The sequence below is a fragment of the Diadema antillarum genome, unplaced genomic scaffold (genome assembly GCF_040938485.1).
Source record: "Diadema antillarum isolate AM-2024a unplaced genomic scaffold, OU_Dant_1.0 seq00000798_RagTag, whole genome shotgun sequence".
NCBI classification, from domain to species: domain Eukaryota; kingdom Metazoa; phylum Echinodermata; class Echinoidea; order Diadematoida; family Diadematidae; genus Diadema; species Diadema antillarum.
This window is the reverse complement of record NW_027271682.1, coordinates 2,208,627-2,219,652: the sequence shown is the minus strand read 5'-3', so window position 1 is coordinate 2,219,652 and position 11,026 is coordinate 2,208,627. Positions and strand designations below refer to the sequence as shown.

Sequence of the window (11,026 nt, the reverse complement as noted above, 5' to 3'; positions counted from 1 at the left end):
AGTTGCCCGGTTGTGTTTCAGTGCCCAACTTCTCACACACTTAGCTGCATCTAAACTTCAAAGGTATTTTTTTTTTTCTGTTTTGAATGATAAAAAATCACTCTTCAGAATTTGGGTCGTAAAGAATATTAGATATGTGCTTACTATCTTTTTCTTTTTGCAAATATATAAACTGATTAGATAATGATCTCTCTAATTGAAAAATATCATCCCCCTTTTTAGTTTTAAACTGTTATGTTTGCTATTATGGGTTGTTGAAGCAAGTAATGTCATTACAGGGTTGAAATAAACATGTTATTGCTACTAAGGTGAAATATAGAAGAAGTGACAAAAAAGAATATTATACTCTCGAGCATTTCACAACAACTTCTTCTTTCATGGTAATGAATAGGATAAAGAATCTGTTACAAGTAATGTGCGTAAATTATTTACAATACATAAGTGACACCCGCAGGTGAACACAAAGCTGCAGTCGTCCATACAAAGACGAACATCCATCTGTATGATTGAATATTGCATATATAACTCACCAGTTACTTGTTGACAGTTAGTAGTCCCGGGAGTGCGTGGGAGCTCTCTCAGAATGTCTAGGATGACATACGATTAAATAATGAATATTCAGTCCAGCTGCCATGTGAAGACCTGTAGGAGAGTGTAGGCGGAGGACATGAGCACACCATTATGTGGGATTTATTTCAAAGGAACACTGGGACACATTACATGTCAGACTCAACCATGAAAGATTCATAATGTCTGTGCATATTTCTTCGTGTGTGTGTGTGCATATCTTGCTGTAGTCTAGAATAGCACCACTTTTCCTGATGGGTCAGTGAAAGTTATGTTCAGAGTGGTTCGCCAGTGTAATAGCGCGTGGGACTTTTCTCCATCCATGTGTGCTCCTTTGTTTCATGGTGGGAAGTCATAATGCTGCCAAAAGAAAGATCACATGAAAGTGAATTGCTCTGTGATAATCCACTAGTATTCATTGCTCATACTGCTTTTTTTTCTGTTTTTGATACATTCTAAATCCAATGCATTTTGACCACATTCACCACTACAGATTTTAGGAAACTGTATGATCAGTTAACATTTAGTCAATTTCCCAGTAAAACATCTCTGCAAGGGATGTCTCCTGTAGTAAAGAGTAATGTATATTTATACCTTAGAATATTAATCTGTTCCTTACTGTAAAAAAAAATCAACAACCCACCTATTCAAAAGTTTTGCTCTCGTTTGTCCTTGCTTGAAGATAATACCTAGAGGTATTGTCCCATTTTCAGTATGACCATGAGTACTGAGTAGGGAAACCAAAGGGCTGTGATATTTTTTGATTACTCTTTTTTAAGTATCGGAAATAGATCAGAAGGCCCGTTCACACACAAGGGAAAAGGTGAGATTTAAAAATCGATTTTCTTATCGCGATCAAAATTTCGAAATTTTTTCCTGTGTGGACAGAAAAATCTCACTAATTTTCGTGATCCTAATCGCGATCCAACTCACACTATTAGTGCAATTTTTTAGAAAAATCGTGATTATTTTGCCAAGCGTGGTGTGTGTGAGCGCGATTGAGATTCGGAAATCGGTATTTTAAATCCCATCGTTCGTAGCACGTGAACGTCAACATTATTGGGACCGCGGGGCCAGTCTTCGGTCATTCAAGTTTTGCGCATGTGCAATGTGGCCACTGATCATTCTTTCCTTGCTGCGAAGTGAGATATGTATGAACGGTCGGAAAAAAAAAATTGAAATTTGGATCGCGATTGTAATTTCAATTTTCGTTGTGTGTGAACGGGCCTAATGTGTACATGTAATGTCTGAGTGAGCAAGATGGATGCTAATGGATAAGATATGATTTACATTGTACCACATGTCCTGAACAAAATACCAAAATGCGAACAGCCAAAAGAGTGCTACAATGTGCAAGGATGTGTGGTCAGGTTAAAATTTTGATATTCTCTCTGCTGGTTTCAGGCCAACATTGCTTCATGAGCTTTTCCTGATATGAGAGGAGCAAATGAGATGAAAGGGTGACAATGACAGCGACAATGACAATGACAATGACAATGACAACTACAATGACAATGACAATGACAATGACAATGACAATGACAATGACAATGACAATGACAATGACAATGACAATGACAATGACAATGACAATGACAATGACAATGACAATGACAATGACAATGACAATGACAATGACAATGACAATGACAATGACAATGACAATGACAGTGACAATGGCAATGACAATTGTAGAAAGGAAAAAAATCCTAGTAGCTGGATGTTTTATTTGTAAAGATCCCCTGGCATTTGAGTTATTGTAAAGTCTCGGCCAAGTTCTGTCATTTATTTATTCAAGAATATGGGGCTCAAAAATAATTTTAGTCATGATCTATTTTTTCCCCCGATTAGATGCAGGGTATGTTTATTTCTCATTATGAATCATTTTTGGGCAGTAGATTCCCCATTTCTTGATGTCTTCTCATAGTGATGACTTTTTGATTTGGGGACTTGCGAGAAGATTGATCACCGAAAGAAACATCACACCCCGTGTTCAAACGGGTGTTAATGATGAATAGCAGAGAAATGGCGCCATCTTCCCTCCTCCCCCCATCCCATACAGACTCCAACATATCTGCACTCAGCCATTGCTTATTTACATCCCCTGTCCTCTGTGATGAATATCAAATACGGGAAGTCATGAATCGTTGGCGACATATGTGCCCAAGCATTTAGGCAGTGTGCATTCAAGCGTGACGCCATGCCTGAATGCACCTGTGATAGCCGACTCAAGACTTCATTAGACAATGTGAGTGAGTGTGCTCAATAGGTACATGAAATCATATGCATGCAACTATTTCTACAGCGTTATATATATCTTGTCTTTCACTGATGTTGATGGAAATATGGTTATTTTGGGTTGGAGGGTTATAGGTTGTGGTGTTTTCTGGTAGGAAAGTTATGAAGAGACATCAGATGACAGAAAAAGATAACTTCTCAGGCTGCAAGTTAGAACATGACCCTGGACTGATCTGAGTATGAAAGAATCAATTGTGCATACAATACCATCCACTATGATCAATGAGCATGCACAATGGCTGTTTGTCAATTGTGGGGAAAACATGTCTGGTGCCACAACACTGTGTAGTACCCTGTATGTTTCTTAAACATGAATATGGGCTTTGTTTGGGGGAGGGGGGGGGGAGGGATGGTGGCAAGTTTATTTGAATGTGGCATATGAAGGATTGAAACATGGCTGGATGGTAAATTTGATGTTTACAAATAGTGCAGTGATTGTTAAAAACATTTTCATTGCAGATGTACAACTGTATGTGCAGGCATTTCTATCATTGCCAACATTCCTTGAGGCAGCAACACTAGGCACTAATCATTAATTGACTATCTTTACCTAGGCTTCTTTTAAAATTCCCATAGCCTTAGATGCATTTGAAAGTCAAAACTGTGTTACAGAATTTTAGTAACATAAGTAATTTTGCATTTTTTTTAAAACTATAATTTACAACAATAGTATCGTCAAAATGCCAGTCATGAAAAAACAGAACAAAACCCAGGAACGTGACGTTAAAAAAAAAAAAATTATCAACTTTATATGAACATGCAATCCTAATCGTTTCTCATCACCTTCCTTGCTAATAATGCATAAATCTGAACTTGGTCAGTGTAAATGAATGAATTAGCATCACTTTTTGGAAAATAAAGATGGTATATCAAGAAGCAGTGACTCCACATACTACTGTTAAACCAAAAACATTCTTGACATGAAACTTCCGTAAATTGGAACTGACTTTTTTTTTTTATTTTTTTTTTTAGCATGAAACTTTTGCAAACCATGGACAATTTATGAGTATACTACATGTAGCCTACTGACTTGTGTAGACAGAAATTTCACGTGCATCTGATTTTCACAAATTGTGGCTCCTTGCAATATTTGCAAAAAGTTTCATGCATGCAAAAATGTTTAGTTTTACAGTAAGCCAGTCCAGAACTTTACATTCTGTGCATGAGTAGAAAAAGGTGCAGAGAGAAAAACAAAGAGACACAGAGTTGTAATGAACACTGTCTTGGACAGCGCCTGAAAGGTTTCTTTCCGCTGCAGTGAAAGAACATTTTGAAAATTCAACGGGAACTTGTTGATATAAAAACAAGCTGGATTAAGTAAGTAGGTGATATCTAGCTTCAGGACTATTTTGTTTTGTTGGTTTAAAATTTGGGGTCATTTGAACCATCAATAACTGAACTGGTCTATTTATTGGCATATTTCATTTGTAGGAATATACTGTGCTGCTGTAAAAGCTTTAATGTTCATTGTTATATACAGATATTTTTGTAAATGAGGGAGTCACATGATCAATCATTTTTGTGAGAAGTTGTTTTTGTGATTTGACACAAGGCTGTTGTAGGTGCAGAAAGATCTAAGTACACCCTGGTATGTGGCAATGTTTTCGTGTGTTTTGAATTTGTGGCCCAACAGTAATTCGCAAAATTTATGAAAATTAATCCTGGTGAAACACCTATGAAGTACTGTAAAACGAGGAATGTTCATGTGCATTTTAATTTCGCAAATTTCACGAGAGCTGAGTTTCGCAAAATTAAAATGCACGCTAAAGATCTTGTCTACACCATATGCACTGAATGTTAGAGGCAACTCGCGAAAATTTCATGCTGCGAATAATGCCGTGGGCTCCCATTCGCGAAAATTGCATGCCGCAAAAATATCGTGTTTTACAGTAATTTATCTGGGTAATTTCATCAATATTGACTTAACATGATTTATTAACCTGTTTCCATTGTTGCAATATTCAGCTCTTTTGCAACATACAGGAATTAATTCATCCTTATCCAAGTGCTTTCAATTGTAGATGACTGCAATGACAGATAATGTAAAGATGCCATATTATTTTTTTTCTATTTAGTGGCTGTAGAAAAACGCAAAATGCAGAAATGTGAATGAATAAGCATTTTCCTGATTAGGATGCTATTACTAAAGCATTATATTTAGCAAATGATTTGATGATACACTCTTACATAAATTATGCTGCCTCATTTTTTTTTTCTTGTTGAACCTTTTTTTTTTAAATTTGAGTTCGGGTCAATTTTATTTGATATCTTAAGTGAAAACAAGGTAAATCTCTCTGAAATAAATAATGGTATAAATCAAATGTCAGGCTATCTTCTCAAATACAAAAAACATTTTCAAATGTTTGCTGGCTTAATGCTCACATTTTCTTGCCTGATGCCATGAGACATATAATGTTAAATAAGATTGAGCTCTTCAAACCAAGAATATGTGCTGCATTTAATAGTTTGTTAGATGTGATACTGACTTGTTACATAAGCAAAATAACAGAGGGAAGACAAATTATCGTAGGAACTGCGCATTTTATCATAATTCATATATATATATTTTTTTCTGTTCCTTTTAATCATAATTTGATGAGACCAAAAAATTAATTACATTTAATTTATGGGATCTTCTATATTTTGTGTGTGTGTAGATCCACTATTCTATAGTCATTGGCATTGCATTCATGTAAAGGGGAAAAGCAAGTAGCTTGCTTGGTTTTATACAAAGGCATTTACTGGAAAAGAAGGATAAAACTAAAACAAAGAAGAAAAGTATGACCAGTGTCCAAACTGCAAGAAGGTTGTGCATTAACATAAATTTGTGTTCGCTTCCCTTCACAATGCATTGAACGTCCATTAGCACGAAATACTAAGTGGCATACAGGATGCAATCTAATAAAGCTTCCATACTTTTTTTAGTTCTTAAATTGATTTAGGGCTGCACTGACATTTATTTTGGCAAGGACTTTTAGCCATTTTTTTTTTTGGGTGGGGGGGGGGGGGGGGGCACATGGGAGAGGAGGTGGGTGAGTTGGGAGTAGTTGAGCGAAGACAGGAAGCACACAGGTTAATGCTAAGACTGTTTATTACTTAGCCAGCAGGAAGTCTTGCATACCTTTGTATGACCAAAATGAATTTGCTGTTTGTATTCATGATGGCTTTAATTTACAAAAAAAAATTATCTAGAGCCAAACAAATGTAACACAGAGAGTTTTTACTAAATCTAGACAAATTCTGAAATTTTACCACAGTTTACCAAAACAATGACATTGACCACAAATTTGTGACGTAAATTAGACTACATGAGTATGATGTAGAATTGAAATCCCGCAACTCTCATGCTCTGTACATAGAAATGATGAAAAGTAGAATATTTAGAGGTTGATAATGAAGCATCTGTTGCTTCCCTTTGACAAAAAGAAGAAGAAGAAAAAGAAGAAGAAGAAGAAGAAGAAGAAGAAGAAGAAGATAGAAGAAGAAGAAGAAGATAATTTTGTATTCACCTCATTTCCAGTGTAGGTTGATGCAAAGGCCCTGATTTTTTAGATGTTAAAGTCCAGAAAAGAAAATTTTGTTAGGGTCTGTATGCAATTCCAATTCAGGAATGTATTTTTTCTTTTTAAATCAGTTATAAAAACATAGTGTTTGAAAGGCCTAACATTCCAGATACAAACATTTTCTTACAAATAAGACTGATTTATCTTTTCATGCAGACATCAGAAGTATAAGCTATTGGTATGATATTTATATCATTTATCATGATGGCTGCTCGAGTAGTCTTCATTTTTTTTATGGAATCATGATTTTTTTTAAATATAGGGATTGCTAACCTCTATTGAGTTAATGATATCTTTAAAAACAAACTAAAAATTTGTATGTGTACAGAATTCTGCAGTGTCAGATTTTATCTTCTTCTCTTTTTTTTTCCATTTAGGGTAATGCCAAAATAGTGCAACTATGTTGTTCACTGGGATTTTTTTTTCAACATGAATTAATGTAATGACTAGAAGCATGTCAGAAGTGAACAAATTAAAACACATGATCTTCATCATCTTAAGCTGAGTGTGAAAGACTTAATGAGATGAAAATTGCTACTGTAGCAGTACTATGTATTTGTGTTTTATGTTTGTTTAAATGTTTTTCTCTCTGTGAATTTCCTTATACTGCACACAGTTGAAAATAACCTATTACCATGCATCTTCAGTCTCTTCATCTAATAAAGCAGATCTGCATTGAGGTTAGGCTCTGCTTACTTGACCTACTTACAAGTAATAGGGTATAGTATAGAAATTGCTCCCTCAGACTAATTCCCAGCTAGAATTCCATCTTTCCTTTCTTCTTTCTCAACTGCATAGAGGTATATTTCAGAGTTGATAACACAGTATTATCATTAATATCAATTAAAATGTATGGGTTTTCCAGTACAGAATTCATTTGCAATTCATCTGCCAAAAACCATGAGCAGGTAATATGATCACAACCCTGCAGAACATGCAAGACAAGCATGGTCAACAAAGCTCACGATACAAATAAAAACAATGGCAGTCTGTAAAGTTAGAAGTGGCTGGCAAATTTGCCTATGAAGGGAGAATTTTGGGGATTATTCTTTGAAGTGAATATATTTGCGTTTCCAGCAAGTTTAACATTTAATGAGCTGGCATTCTGTGTGTGACGTTGCCAACCCCAGGCAAGTAATTCACTCTTAGGTTTTGTATCACTTATCTTTGATCATGCCACAGTGAGAGAAGTGTGAAGCAGGGACGGCATTTCATCTTTTGAAAAAAGCTGTCAAGGTAAAGTCTGGAATATGAGACTAGTTTTGGAAGATCGGCACGAAGCATGGGTGAAAACGCCACGGAGAGAGAGCCCTCAGACTGCATGAGTCTTGGGAGAGAAGAGCCTTACTCACGGCAATACCCAGAGGGTGATGAAACTGACAGCCTGCAATCCGTGTGCCCCCAGGCTCAATCAAGCACTGTATGGCACAGAAACACTTCATCAGACTCTGTTCACGTGTACGATCCCTTCCGCGAGGATGAACCGCGAGTGTGCATGCCAGAAATGTTACCTCAGAACTTGGGCGCGATGAAAAGGCATTTGTCTCGTGGTTTGAGCATCATGATCAGCGACATTCTGTTTGATCTCAATGGTGATTGCCAGCGCTTCTGTGAAAAAGGCTGTGACTCTATAGACTTTCCAGCATTTTGTGATATCCAGACAGGATTTTATATGTATGATCCCGTGAAAGCAGATGAATATTGGACTCATCAGTATTTCTGTCAGATTGACAAATTAACATTAGTGACAAACATGGGGCAAAAGAGAAGAATGTGGACATCTCTGGCTCCAAGTAGATTCAAAAGGGGCAAGACATATGTTGACAGCATGGAAGATACTCTGAACAAATTAAAAAAGCAGGACAAGCCTGTAAAAGCCAAGCCACTAACTTTGACCATACCAAAGTCCAGCACAATGACTTCGATTGGTTCTCAGGATGGTGGTGACCGTACCCCGGCAGGAGCCTTCAGACCCATAAAGTCTGATCCCGAATTGGACACAACGGAGGCAAGGAATTCTTCACAGATGGCAGCTCAGTACGAGGTTTGTAGTAAAGATCTGGAAATGTGGAAGACAAATGGAAATCGCCATACAAGACAGACCAGAATTATGTCTATGCCAGAACCTCCTAGTCAGGGAAAGCTAAAAAAACTGCAAACGCAGTTGTCAGCGGTCTTCAAGAAGCGTGAAAGCTACCCACATGATCAGTCCTACACCAGGTATTCCAGGAAACGCTATGTGTCTTCCTCTTCATCATCGTCTGACACATCGCCCCTGATGCCATCCCAGTTTTCGACGGCATCCTCTTCTCCTGAACTTTGTGGCCTAGAGGACAGCCAAAATTATGCCCCAGAAATAGAAATTGATGTGGATGAGATTGAGAAAGAGGTCAGTGAACTTGAGACAGATGTGCCAATAAACTGGGTTCATGAGGAAGGTATTTTGGCCTCACAAAAACTCTTTCACCAGAGCAGTCAGGAGGAATACACTGAGACTGACAGTCATGCCATGTCAGATGCAGAGGAGTTAAAGTTCTCCAAACATTCACCAGATACCTCATCCCACAAAGTTCTGCCAACACACGATAGTCCCTCAGCACTTAATGACCAGGTGATGGATAAAGGCTATGCTGCCCTCAATGTGGAGTTGCTGACAGGTCTGTCCAGCAGTGGTGGTAGTGGTGGTGATGGTGACGGCAGAGAGGAGGCTCAGCTGGCGAACTGTGGGCTGACATCTACACTCTCTGCCCAAACCATGAATAATGAATTCAGATCATTAAACAAACACGAGGCAGCCATCAGTTATGACACCATTGGCCTGGGGGCAAAAGAGGGGCACGCGTCATCCTATTTGTGTAGCTTGGATGACATAGACACCAATCTCTTGTGCCATCCCATGAACAAGTGCACAGAATCAGAACTTTCTGGTGTGACAGAATTAACCAGTGCAGACACTAGCGGAGATGCAGTCGTAGGCTCTGAAACATACCAAGAGTCAAATGAAGAGAACAACAACAATAACAACAACCCTGCCAGTCCCAATGAAGAAAGCCCTAGTCCTGACATGAAACAGGAATCTTGCTCTCTGAACCAGGATGACACAAAGAGCTTTTTAGGACCCACTCTGCTGGAGGCGACCAAGGTGTCCCTGCCGCCCATCCCGGACCAGTTGCTGCTGGATCCCTGTCCCCCCTCTGACGGGCTCCCTGGATCGGACGTTGGCAGGGACTCTGACGTTGTTGGTGACAAGGACGCACTAACAGGTGGAAGTGGTGTCCTTGAGGACGAACGAGATCCAAACTACAGCCAGCATGTAGCAGCTTCCCTTGTCAACAACACATTGGCTATCATGCTGCTAGTGGATCATAAATTGTGAGTACAAGCCCTAGCGCTTTTCCCTTCAAAGAGTGACGTGACGTGACGTGACGTGACGTGGGTTCTGTTTCTTTTCGTTCCGCAAACTATTTCCTCCACCCTGTTGCGATCAGATTTCCTTTTTGTCTTGCAATGTGAATGACTGCTGTTGTTGTGTTCTAATAAATCTTGTCTTGATCTGATGTGAAATTACTTAACTCTTCTGTGTCGTTGGATTAGAGGTTCCCCTTGGTTTGCTTGAATTGCACACTTAATCTTATACAAGTTTGCACAATTCTATCTCACGTGTACTCTGTAGTTTTTTAGTAAAATATACCTCTACTTATCTAAAATAGTGTTCTGTGCTTGTTTAAATATATTGTGAGTCTCCTTACATTAATGATATAATTGTGAGTGGATGTGTTCTGTACAGATGTAAGCATTGTACAAAGTTTCCTTTCTATCTAGAAAAAAAAGAAAGATCTGGAATAAATGTAACCAGGCAGCCTTATAGAATTAGAAACCGTATGTGGTCAATATAAAAAGCTGTAACAAATCAATGTGATCATACCTTCTAGACTTGTGGCCTATTTTATTCCCCTATATGATGCACTATAGCCACCTTATTCCATTAGAAGACCTTATTTATTTTCAGATTATAATGCAAGATTTAACCTCATACTGCCTTGTAGTTAAGCATGGGAAAATGAATGTATGTTCTGATTTGCCCCATTTAATTTTGTTGTTATCACTATGGTCATCTATATTTTGCACAGTTCATCTAGAGTTTGTGTCATATGTTTTTTTATTGTTTAAATACAAAGATGTACAAAGAGCCTATCAGTTAAGGCCCTTGTTGTGTTTCCTAGACACTTTGTGAGCTCTAACCGTGTGAAGTTGAATGCTGATTGGTATTGAATAACAATGTGTGTTTTGCATATATGAGGATGTACAGATTTAATTGTATATTTTTTTGTTGATTATAAAGTTGTTTATTTACATTATCACAGGTACATTTGTATTCATATATCGTCGGGTGCCCGTGCATTGGCCGCTAACGCAATACAAATTGTATTGCGTTAGCGGCCAATGCACGGGCACCCGACGATATGTCATTGTTGTACAAATGTGGCCAATAGTCTGGATGTAGTCAGACATATTTTAGCAACCCATTCTCTGTTCATGTCCCTTTCTATTCTTTTGAACAAAATCATATCATTATGTTCCCTGTCATGTTTTCAAAA

The 11,026-nt window shown here is 37.9% G+C and overlaps 1 protein-coding gene across 1 annotated transcript in view; it reads left to right on the top strand.

The window, feature by feature from the left end:
* The first annotated feature begins 7,710 nt into the window (after positions 1–7,710).
* Positions 7,711–11,026, top strand: part of LOC139739393 (uncharacterized) — a 103,414-nt gene continuing 100,098 nt past the window's right edge. Inside the window, exon 1 of the mRNA XM_071650013.1 lies at positions 7,711–9,800. Within this exon, the coding sequence (XP_071506114.1) occupies positions 7,711–9,800 (2,090 nt within the window). The remainder of the gene's footprint in view (positions 9,801–11,026) is intronic.